The sequence below is a fragment of the Chroicocephalus ridibundus genome, chromosome 12 (assembly GCF_963924245.1).
Source record: "Chroicocephalus ridibundus chromosome 12, bChrRid1.1, whole genome shotgun sequence".
Classification (NCBI taxonomy): Eukaryota; Metazoa; Chordata; class Aves; order Charadriiformes; family Laridae; genus Chroicocephalus; species Chroicocephalus ridibundus.
In genome coordinates, this window is record NC_086295.1 from 18619040 (window position 1) to 18631272 (window position 12233).

Here is a 12233-nt window from a genome sequence, read left to right on the forward strand (position 1 = left end):
TATTTGAGAACTTACTGTGTATCTTCTCAGGTATTTTTTCATTAGATTTAGACAAACGCTTAAAACATTTCTTTCACTGTTTCCTTAAAAATGTGTGGTCTTTATTATGGACCATCATTCAGTTGGTCTGCGTGTTAATGTTCTGGAGTCACTGTAATTGGTTTATCTTGCTGCATTGGGATTGAAATGGAGAACATCATGTTCTACATCTGGAGGTGTGAAGATGCAAGGTAATCCCATCTCTGATAAGAAGTCAGCCTCTGGAATTACTACCAACATTTCCAGATGCATCTTTTTGCAGTATGTGTCATAGACATTGGAGAACCTGAATGGACGCTCTGAGTGGTCTCTTGTCTGAACTTGAGTAGGAAATGGAGTAATTGATCCTAGGCAGAAAAAAGTCTGTGTTGATCAGTAGTGATGTCATCTCAACGTGTGCCTGGTTTTTATGTCTTATTTCTCTTAATAAGTAGTTTCTAAATGTTTTCTTTCTTTTTTTTTTTTCAGTGTTCACAGGGCCATTTTTCCAGTGCTTTAACCTGGCCAGCACTGTTTTGGATCTTGGCCCGCTATTTCCACCTGTATCATGACATGTTTAAAAATGGGCATCCTCCTCCTTGTTGTGGATGCTGTGTTTAAGCATTACTGTTCCACTGGGTAGCAAGAAGATGTTTATCAGTCAAATTGGTTGGCTAAATGATTTAGTGAAAGACTACTTAATGTCTTCAGACTGCAGTGTGTTTCAGGGCATTTTTGCATCAATTTATAGCCACAGCAGAAAGAATCAGTTCTGTGCAGATGGAAGGACAAACCCCCTAGCATTCAGTCTGTGCAGCAGTGTCTCTGCCGTTCGGTGGATATACAGGAAGAACGTTAACAGGTGTTGTTCTTTGCCTTGTTATCTACAAGGAGATCAAGTTCAGGGAGAACGTGATAGGATGAATCTTACTATTCACATCACAATCTGTTACCCTGTGCCACAATAACTAGCAAGAGGACTGTCCTTACCATGGAAGCAATGGGCAAATTGCCATTTGTTCTTACAGCCTCTGCGAAGCCTGGCGAGCTAAAATTAGATTCAGCCAAGAGATTAGATTCCTTCTGTGGTGACATATCTATATAAGGTTAACTGCTGGCTTTAAATGGCTCTGTGTTTTGATGTCCATTAAGAACTCTAGAAGCTGCATTTAAGCTAGGGCTGAGGCCACATTAGTGAATGTGTCCCTTGCAGATGCCTGCAGGGAGCTACTTTGGTTTGCACTTGCACCTTAAATTTCATGAGACTTTCGGTTTTAAAATGTTACACTTGAGCAAATAGTCCTGCCAGCACCACTTTGCTCAAAACTCTGAGGCTGGGTTACAGGCCATGACTGCTTTGCTGTGATCAGTAGGTAGAATATGCATGTGGACAAAAAAAAAAAACATGTAAAGAAGATTACAACGGTAACTGTAGCTCAGAATTTTCCACATACAAGTGTTCCATGTCTGGCTGGCTCATGATTCAGTTCTTCCTTGGAGTCTGCGTATTCTGGGATTTTGCGATGCAGATGAAACTGATGAGGGAGCATATTCTGTGCCTTACGGTTTGGAGTGCTGCATGTAGCTTATGCATGCTGTGGGTGCTGCTAATGGAAAAAACTTACAAGTTCAGGTGCAAGGGTGGGTGAGCACTTGCAATATAATAATGTGAGTTACAGACAGGAAATCTTGAATTCAGTAATCTGGTGAGTAACGTCTGTCTTTGCTTTTGTTGTAGTTCTGGTCCAAAATTCAACAGTGCCATCAGAGGGAAGATCGGTCTGCCTCACAGCATCAAATTAAGGTTTCTGAGTTTTCTCTACTTGTAATTGCATCATTAATAGTTTCTTTTTTAAATCAAACTGGTATATTTGAAGGTTTTCTTATAATCTTGTTGATCTCTCCTTATAGCAGACGACGCTCCAGAAGCAAAAGTCCCTTCAGAAAAGACAAGAGCCCTGTTAGGTAGGAATTTTTACACGTTTGGGGTTGTTTTGTGTGGGGTTTTTTGTCCAGTTGAAGTTGGAAAATCGATGGTGAAATAATGCATCACTACTTCGTCTCCAGTTTATACTGACAAGTAATGCTGGCGTTCATTCAGAAAGCCCATGAGAGGAGAGCAGTGAAAATACGTTGCTCTCCCTCCCCCAATGACAGTGTTCAACCGTAAATAATGTCAACCTGCAAAACAAGTCTTGCTTTGCTTTTTGTGTTTCTCAATGATTGTGTTTCTCCATCTTTTTTCCTGTTAATTGTGATTTAAATTAGCTAACTTTTCTGCTGAATCTTACTTAATAATCTTAAATGTAGAATGGAAAAGTACTATGCAAATGCTTTTTCTTTCTTATTCAGTATGTATTGATGTTGTTTGTAGGGAAGCCAGGTACCTTTAAAATCCAGGAGCTTATGCATTCTTAGGCTTCTCATTTAAGGGAGTTGGATTTAGACAGCTGCTAATGAGATTATTTTCTAAGTTAATGCAGTTAAATTTAACCAGTCTTGCTTTGTTTTCTTAATTATTAGCAAACTCTTACTGAGAAAATTTAGCTTGACTGTAAACTCTCCCTAGCGCTCCTGTTACCTGTTCTGGATAGCATCAAAATTGCACCTCTTTTCAGTTGGGGCTTCTGTACTTAAAATGCAATTTTCCAATGATATTGTATGTTTACAGTTGAAACAGAATGTTTTGTCATGTTAAAGGAGGAGGAGTAGTAGTAGTAGTAGTAATAATAATAATTATTATTATTTATTCTCTTCAGGTTTTGACCCTGCTTTTTTTAATATGGCAGGCATTTTTTTCCCCATCAGACTTTGAAGTACTGATTATTTAAAGCTTCATGCATTGTCCAGAGATGAGTTATCTTCATTCTGATTTTTTTTTTAACCAAACTTTTGTCTTTCCAGAGAACCTATTGATAATCTTACCCCTGAAGAGAGGGATGCTCGAACAGTATTCTGCATGCAGCTGGCTGCAAGAATTCGACCAAGAGACCTGGAAGAATTTTTTTCTACAGTAGGAAAGGTAATTAATAGGGAGGTTAAAATGAGTCTGAATACTTCCTCAGCTGCCCTAGTACAGGATTGATAGTCTGCGGAATTGTAAGCAAGTGGCTTTCTGGAGCTTCCTATACAGGTGAAAGGGGGGATGAATGACGACCAACTACTTCTTAAACGCTCTGAACATGAAAACATTATTTGTCAGGAGCTCATTGTTCAGCCTGTGATGCGATGCATACATAACATCGCAACGCAGTTCTGATTCGGACAACTTCATTTTTCAGAAGTTTCAGTCTTTTGCATATAGGTCTACCAGTTACAGTGAAATCTAAAAATTAGTTTAAGTTCTAATTTTGAAAAACGGTATTTGTTCCATGAGCTCTTAAGGTTCTGGCTTAAAGCATCACAGTGCTGAAAATGTTCTATTGCCGCTGTTCCTGTAGCATACTACGTTGGACCCTGAGTGGCAGCTTTTAATGCTAGCTTGCCTCTGGGGTATGTTTGTTAACATAACTTTATGCTACTCTAGATTTGCAGCATAATTACAAAGCCGCTGGCTTGGCGAGTAATCGTCTGGTTATTAATATCCTCCTGAGAAATGGGCTGCATTATTTTCGTCCTTTGTCTCTAACAGCTTTTCTGTACTTGCCTTTCAGGTTCGTGATGTGCGAATGATTTCGGATAGAAATTCCAGGCGTTCAAAGGGAATTGCTTATGTAGAATTTGTTGACGTTAGTTCAGTGCCTCTGGCAATAGGACTAACTGGACAGAGAGTCTTGGGTGTACCAATCATAGTACAAGCATCACAGGTAAGAAGTTGCAAACCTCATTTTTATTCGTGTGGAGTGGTGTCTCTCTTACCTTGCTGGAAAACTTACTGTTTGAAAATCTGGTTACCATTTAACATTTGGAAAACCTTAACAAGAATGATTATTTAAGCTAATTAGAAATTAACCCTTGTTTCCCATAGTTGATGGGCAAATTAAAGCAATTCAAAGTGATACAAATGCGTTTTGAAAATACAAGCGTTAAGAAAGTAGTAGTAATGAAACTGTGATAGTGTTACAGAATTATAGTATGTATTATGTATGCTGTCCGGTGTATGGAAAAAGTAACATGTTAATTTACTAGATACAAGACGTAATTCTGCATGAAGTTACTCAGTTTGAAGGCTTTGGGAAGCTGTGTTTCTATACTTGGTCATGTTCTCGTATTTCATAGATTTTTATGTTGAAGTCCAATGGATAGTGTGCAGATTGTATTTATACAGATAGCTTGTATTTTTTGGCGAATCTGGTAGATGTATACTGCTTATGTTAGGGTTTTTTATTAAATTCTTACAGAAGGGGAGTTTTTCTTTTTTTCCTAGGCAGAGAAAAACAGAGCAGCAGCAATGGCAAATAATCTGCAGAAAGGCAGTGCTGGTCCTATGAGGCTCTATGTGGGATCGTTACACTTCAACATAACTGAAGATATGCTTCGGGGGATTTTTGAGCCATTTGGCAGGGTAAGTTTTTTAATTTGGTGTGTAGTGTTACAGTCGTTTGGCTGAAAAACTTAAATTAGTTGTAGAGCACTCACAGCTTCTGGAAATAATTTAGCTTCACACCTGCAAAACTTTTGTTTCTTTTTCTCACTCTTCTATGCCTGTACATCCACGAGGCTTTAGATACGTAGTTAGAATTGGAGAACAAATGAGAACCTTGATTTGTTATACTGTCCAGTGATTTTTGAATGGCAGGTCTTATGTGGGTGCCTAAAATTATAAAACAAAAAAAAAAAACAAACCAAAAATTCTTACCTTAGATCCTGCTTTTGCAGCTTGTAAATACTCCCTTCCCCCCCACGATTGTGAATGTGTTAAAGTACAAAGCACAGAATCAGCTCTGAGTTCTGTTCACTGTGAATGTGGTAGTTTCATCTGTTTGTGGGGATTTTTGCTTAAGTTTTAGCTCGTTAGTACCATGAACTATACTACCATGAGCTAGCGGTGTGTCCTGTACAGCTCTGATACAGGCCCCTTTTCACTCCTGATCGTTATGCCCCAGTTTGCAGCATGGTAGTATTTTTTTTGTAGAAAGTGTTTTGGAAGTGACCAGATCAAATCTGCTTTCTGGCGGAGTCGTAATAAATGTTAGCCCTACTGTGCGAACTAAGGTATCACAGGGAAAAAGTAATATACTTAATATGCTGCTTAATGGAGAAAAAACTTAAAAAACTTGTTATACTATCTTTGGACATTAACCTGCCTCCTACATACTGTAACAGTGCTTTTCAGATGCTTTATTCAGATTCAGTACGTGTATCCCTTTAATTCTGTTGTGCAAAAGCCTGGAAAATTGCAGCAATTTATTAAATTTTAATCCACACAGCTGGTTTTGTTTTGTTTTCTCTCAAGATCTAGGAGTAGGATTGATGTAGTTCAGGAGGCTTACATGTAGAGCTGCGAAGGTTTTTCCTTCTGATTCCATATACTCCAGTCTTAAACTCAGTTCTTCCTCTTACTTCTGTGTTGCTGACACTATTTTATGGGTCATAGATGCCAGTAATTATTTAAAATACGCATCTTCTTTAAAGGCCCTGGTCAAAGTCATGCAAACTACTTTTCTTACTCTGTAAAATGGAGTTTCTCAGCATATGAGATGCTGTGACTGTAGTGTTTCAGTTTGGATTTGATGATGTCTGCATGCTCATTGTCTGCTAGAATGTCGCATCAGGACCAAGCCTCTGCCTGTAGCTGGACTCAAAAGTATAAATTGTAGATCACCATTATGTTTACTTGCTTCTGTTTTAGTATCAAAGTACGCATGTAGCTGCAGGTGCACTAGTATTGAGTTGAGGAAGGAATGAGGAACCAATTAAAAAAGAAATAAAAGTGGTTTCACGTTCATGTATTTATATTTGGCAGGACTGTATTCTGGTTTTGTTTTGATATCTCGTGGTTTATTCCAAAATGTCTAATCAATAGCTGTATTCTTATTTTTAGATTGAAAGCATTCAGCTGATGATGGATAGTGAAACTGGACGCTCAAAAGGATATGGATTTATTACGGTATGACTGCAGTTGCCAGAGTACTTAGACAATTTCTGATTGTAACCTTCCCGTGTAGTAGTACAGCTTACTTGGCAATCTTAAGTCTAGAAATGTCATGTTGCAGGATGTGCCACAATGGCCTTTTTCTTTGTTTCTGCCAGTTCTCTGTGGGTATGGTGGCTGAACAGCGCCCGTGTTTAGAATGGAACAGTATACTTTGTGGTCAGTACCTGGTAAAGCAGCGCTGTGTTCTGCAGGCAAAGATACTAGTACAGACTGGAATTTTCATGATGCTGTGAAAGTGATTGAATTTGAGCTTTTTAGGGAACATAAAATTTTAGAGGTTAAAACCTTCACTTGAAAACATGTTTCCTTTTTACCCTCAGATACATAACTGTGTGAACTTGGGTTTCTTGACCGACCTGGCAATCTGTCATGGAGGGAAAAAATACTTCTTGGCTGGGGCCTGTGGCACTTGGAAACAAAGGAAACCAAACTAACTATATAGCTAATATTTGATGGTTCTAACACTGACAAAATATTTATATATTTAATTTGATGTTACACAGCATAAAGCAGAACATCCATTAGTAAATGCGAGGCGGTTACAGGGTTACAAAGGAAGTGACTGTCATTCTTGGGAAGTGTTGAAAGAGAACCAAAGCCATGACTTCCGTTGATCTGAAATATCTAGATGCTCTAGTTTCAACAATAATATATTGAAATATATATTTACCTATGAGAAGTATCCAGGCTCGTGTGCATTCAGTTTAAATGGAAAATACAGACCACATTTAAGTTAGCTTGTAGCTACTGTTATCTTAAATTTAGTGTTTCTCATGTTTATGTAACTGGATATTACGTATAGTAAAAGCGTTGCTGAATCCCGTAGGCAGTAGTACTGAATTTGTATTTTCCTAATCTACAGTTCTCAGACTCTGAGTGTGCCAAAAAGGCGTTGGAACAACTCAATGGATTTGAGCTGGCTGGTAGGCCAATGAAGGTGGGACATGTAACTGAGCGCACTGATGCTTCCAGTGCTAGCTCGTTTTTGGACAGTGATGAGTTGGAACGGACTGGAATTGACTTGGGAACAACTGGTCGCCTTCAGTTGATGGCAAGACTTGCAGAAGGTATGTGTGATGGTTAATAGGAAATGTGCAAAAATACAGAAGTTCCCAGAATTTGAATTGATACGCTCCACAGAATATTACGCTAAATGCATGGAGTGGTATTCTTAAGCTTTCGACACCAGTACGGTTTCTGATACTTTTGTTACTGTGAAAAGTGCTTGCTACAAGGTATGTTAATATTCTGTTTTAGGTACTGGTTTGCAGATTCCCCCAGCTGCACAGCAGGCTCTTCAGATGAGTGGATCTTTGGCATTTGGAGCTGTGGCAGGTAAGAAACGATAACCTATTTATTTTTCAAAAATAATTTATGCTTTATAATTTTGAGAAGAGGTACTTATCTACATTTCGTGATCTTTTAAAATGAGAACAAAGGGATTGCAGCATGTTTTACAAACTGTAAAACTTTGCAAACCCATGAGCAAATAGTGACAGTATATGACAGCTTTGATGGGCGTGGTTCACTTTGTATTTTTTTTTTTTTTTTGGCAAATTTGTTGTAGTTCACTTAATTCATGCTAAGCCTTCGTCTTTACTATTCCTGGTACTAATGGGGACTTGCATGTTCTACTGCCGTGTCAATGTTGGCTGTTAAAATGACAGGCTCATAACTAGAAGGGGATTGAGCCTTCCGAAAAAAACTGCCAAGAAGGTTGTTAGGACTTTATGGGGGACATGGCAGCTAAGACTGTGGTAACGTTAGGTTTATACAGTGTATGTCCTGGTGAAGGAGGACACGTGGGGGAATTTGTGCGTTGCTTGGAATTGGCTATAGTTCGTGTGTTCTGCAAGTGGGTATGCTGGAAGTGTTACTGAGACTGCATTTTGTTGTGAGAGGGAATGAGGCTGAGGATACAATTGCTGCTGCTAGTTCATGGCTGGCCTAAACAACAAACTGTTCAAGAGGGCTTCAGAACTAGAGCAATGAGTAACCTCCTGCAGGAGATCAGGAATTTACAGAGTGGAATTTCTTCATGTTATTTTTTCTTAATACAAGAACAAAGGGCATGAAACTGTCATAGTAGTAGAAAAGACTCGAATGTCGCAAATAACTAGATGTTGGAACGTGTGAGAAGTGTCAGGAAAACAACAAAGAATAGGTGGCATTGTTTTGTTTCCCAGCAGGGTTTGGGACAGAAGTGATTCAGACTTAAAATACACCTGAATCATGTTACTGAAGTTCAGGTGCGGCTCTGAAAAGAGCATACACATGAAACAGGGGACAGTTGCTAGAAGAATATAATAGGGTCTGTCTATAGATATACACTTGTAAGGAAAAGGAACTTGCTAGTGAAAGAAAAATGTGGGTTGTGGAATAAGGTGTGTTTTCCTCAATATGAGAAGAAAAAGATGAAAAAGACACAGTGGTAAGGAAAAAGCCTCTGTAGTCCAGAAAGAGAAGGAAAGGCAAACAATAATAAAATTAGATCACCTTTAACATAGGTGATAAAGTGGTATGACAGCTTGCTTGGAAACAGGTGTAGTCAATGAGAAATGAGAGAAATATATTTGAAAAAAACCCAATCCTTTCCCACCCCTGTATTTGAAACAGACAAGCCAAAGAAATCCAAATTGCACAAATCAGGAATATGGCAAAAAACGTTTGATACAGCTGAACAGGATAGCATGGAATCAGTATGAGGAAACATGTCTGTGGAGGAATAAATGATAAGGCTGAATACAGCTTTTTGAAGAATGTGCATGTTTAGTAACTGTAGAAATAGAAGTGGTAGGAATAGCATTGTTTATTCCGCTTGTGTTGTACAAAGGAATAATGCAGACGTGTGCAACTTAAGTAACTTTGGAAAAAGATAAAGCTTTTTACTACCATAGTCATGAGCTATCCCCAAAGTGAGATTTGGTTATGGATTAAAGGTCTCTTTACTCTTGCTAGAGAAAATTACTACCAGGAATTATGTCATTATGGGAGACTTTAACTTCCCTGATACAGATTGGAGAAGAATTGCTAGTAATAATGGTGGGGCCCAGATATTCCTGGATGTGATATCCGACAAATTTCTTCATCAAACACTCACTGAGTCATGAAGAGGGGATGCTATTTTAAACTCAATTTGGTAAGTAATGAAGATGTTATGGATGAGAATAGAAATGACCATTGACTTGAGGGATCATGAGTTGCTCAAGTTTAAATGGAAGGATAAAACAGGTCTGTAACTAAGGCTTCTGATTTCAAAAGTGGTGGTTGAAGAAATAAGGCAATAAAGTCATCGGGTCTAAGCAGCTTGGGTGTTTGAACAGGCAGGATGTAAAAAGTTCTTCAGTTCCGATGGCTAATGCTATATTGGATCTGTATTGCACAGAAAGAAGGAACAGTCCTGTTAAAAACAGGCTCTGCGCTGAACTGGGTGATTAACGGCCTCAAAAGAAGTAAGGAATAAGCACAGAGCCTGTGAAGAATAAAAAAAGGACTGATGATAAAACAACACTTCCAGTTTGAGAAATAGGTAAAATGAGAATTACCTGCCAATGGTAAGATTGAGTTAGACCTTGTAAAAGACAAGAAAGCATAGGTGAAGATTTACCAACTCCTGAAGGGAATGAAAAGGAATCGGGGCTGAGGTTGAATGAAAAAATACTCCCAAGATGTCTCAAAAGGAAGAACAACGTGATCTGTCTGGTTTACAGTCCTGTTTCTCTGACTTCACTTCTCTCCTTTGGAAGTCATACTGAAGGGTAAACTGGAGAATATTATTAAATAGCATACTTTCGGAGAAGCAGCATTTAAAGACTAATGACTTGTGATAAAACTGACTTTCCTGGACAGAGGAGCAGTAGTAGAAGTCTTCTCTCTGAACTTTTGACTTGTGTCGTTTGAAAGTTATTAAACTCAAGAAGTGGGTAGTACAAGATGGGTAAAGAAGCTGGCTCAAAGAAAGAGGTATTTCTTCTCAGGTGAAAGCTGGAAAGGTTAGAGGCTGTTGTTGAAGCTGTTGTTCAGGTGTTGGGCTGATCTTGTTTAATATTTTCACGAATAACAACGGACAAGAGTAGGAGTGAGGTGCTGTCAATAAGGGACTCTTGGGGTGTTATAATTGTTCACCTGGTCAGGATTGAAACAAATTCTAGTTAGCCTGGGAGTTTAGCAGTGAAAGGTGGCCAAAGGAGAAAAATATGTAAATGCTCCAGTTTATCCACGACTAAATATGACCTGTCAGTGCGATGCATTTCGGAAAGGGCAGCTGTGTTCCTAGAGGTAGCATACTTGAGCATCCGAGATGCTGCATACACGTTCGTGGACAGTTCTGGTTACCCATGTTCAAAATGGGTTGAATCAAACTAAATTAGGGAAGCTAAAGAATTAGTTTTATGGGAAACCTGAGAACTTACGTGTTATTCCTATGGAGAAGATTCCATCAGGAAAAAGAATTGAAGCAAAGCAGTTCTAGTTGTGTACTTTCTCTTTCTGGTAAATCCTGTCTGAAAATCTGAAACTTAAAATATGCATGAGGCTACAGAACATTGTTCTAATGCTTTGTGGGACAAAACATTCCTTACTTTTGGGAACAAACTCTCTGTTTATGCAAAAGATTGAGATCGTATGCTGCAATAGAGGGAGAAATAGGTGTTACCATCCGGGAGCTCTCTTTGATCTGCTTTTCTGTTGCAAGTAATTAGAAAACTGGGGAATGCTTGGCAGGCTTTTGTTTATTTAGTTAGCTGTGTTTCAAAATAAACATGGAACTTCATTCTGGTTTGAGACACAAAATGCGTTGATATTATATATTAACTATAATAATTATGTATAATATATAGTAATATATTGCATATTATTATAATTATTATATATTTATTTCTCTTTTGTCTTAGTCATGCTAAACTTGCTACTCCTGCAGTTGATATATACAGAACATACCGAAAAAGTTACTTTGATCTTAACTTGACAGATGTATTAATTTTAGTTGCCACGTACTATTTAAAACTGCATGTAGGGAAGAAAGAGTTGGCACTGAGGAGTGACAATAAATTTCTGAGTGAATTTCGAAGTGAGAGGAGAGGACCATCCTTCAATTAGGAGCAACAAGAAAATTCAGTTGGTTGATGAAAGATTGGATGGACAGAGGGGTTATGTTTCAGAGGTGGTATATAATTAGCCTGTGAAACTTGTTGCCACAAGATAACCGTTAGCTGATCTTTGTATGTTTAGAAGAGATGTGACTCTTGGTCCCAGACAGAATTTGAACTGGAGATCTGTGTTTGCCACGTGCGCAGGTGGCCAGGAGCATTTGGCTGCAGAGCCCTGTGTGTGAGTTCAGCTGTGTGCAATTGTGTCAGAATTGCAGAGGGAGAAGTCTCTGTCCTCATGTAACTAGAGTGACTTAGGAGATTTGGGGGGTTATTATTTTTTTTAAACACATCTCTTTACAAAATGTTTGGGTAGTAATTAACTAGGTATTTAGTTACAGATTTGGCCAAACCCATATGGTTTCGCCAGAGAGTACAGGCTGAGACAGTCTTCCCCATGATGATGCTTCCCGCTCTATGGAGTTGGGGATTTCCTTGTGTTCAGGTGCAGGTAGAAAACAAGCTACACGTGGCCAGTTCTTGTTACAGCTCAACCTTCAGAGCTTGCTCCTTCCATCTCTTATTTTTCAATATGGTTCCCAGTATGTGTTCTTCTATGGAAGTCACTTGAGGAGTACTTGTCTTTGGGGCTCTCAATGCCTAATACTTGGAGCAAAAAAAAAAAATAAATCACTCCTGTTGGTCCCCCGGTGTTGTGGAGGAGATTTTATTAGAAGGGGGGAAAAGTATGTTAATACCTGATAACAGCAGGTATTTCCAAGTAAGTTTGGAAGCTTGCTTGGGGTCCCTCACTTCACTGCTTTCTAAACAAGTGAATGATGGTGGTGGTTAACTTCAGTATTAGGACTCCTTGTATTTGTGTGAATTAAATTGGAACATAAATGAAGAGGCCTATACTTACATTTTGTGTCTTCTGAAGTTTTCTGTTGGTTTAAAGATGTTGAGCTTTGGAGTCATATACTTGGAAATGGTTAGAAAGTCTGCATTTGTCTGTTCCATTACTTCAAATT

At 38.6% G+C, this 12233-nt stretch overlaps 1 protein-coding gene across 9 annotated transcripts in view; it reads left to right on the plus strand.

Moving 5' to 3' along the window:
• RBM39 (RNA binding motif protein 39) overlaps window positions 1–12233 on the plus strand; it is a 31075-nt gene that overhangs the window by 12759 nt on the left and 6083 nt on the right. For 5 of the 9 annotated variants that reach the window (XM_063349802.1, XM_063349805.1, XM_063349808.1 and 2 more), the window contains 8 exons: window positions 1757–1822; window positions 1930–1983; window positions 2923–3040; window positions 3672–3824; window positions 4385–4522; window positions 6002–6067; window positions 6978–7182; window positions 7373–7450. In XM_063349802.1, coding sequence (XP_063205872.1) covers window positions 1757–1822; window positions 1930–1983; window positions 2923–3040; window positions 3672–3824; window positions 4385–4522; window positions 6002–6067; window positions 6978–7182; window positions 7373–7450 — 878 coding nt within the window. Of the gene's footprint in view, window positions 1–1756; window positions 1823–1929; window positions 1984–2922; window positions 3041–3671; window positions 3825–4384; window positions 4523–6001; window positions 6068–6977; window positions 7183–7372; window positions 7451–9073; window positions 9255–12233 lie in introns of all 9 variants that reach the window. The other 4 variants (XR_010073027.1, XR_010073028.1, XM_063349804.1 and 1 more) reach the window with 4 other exon arrangements.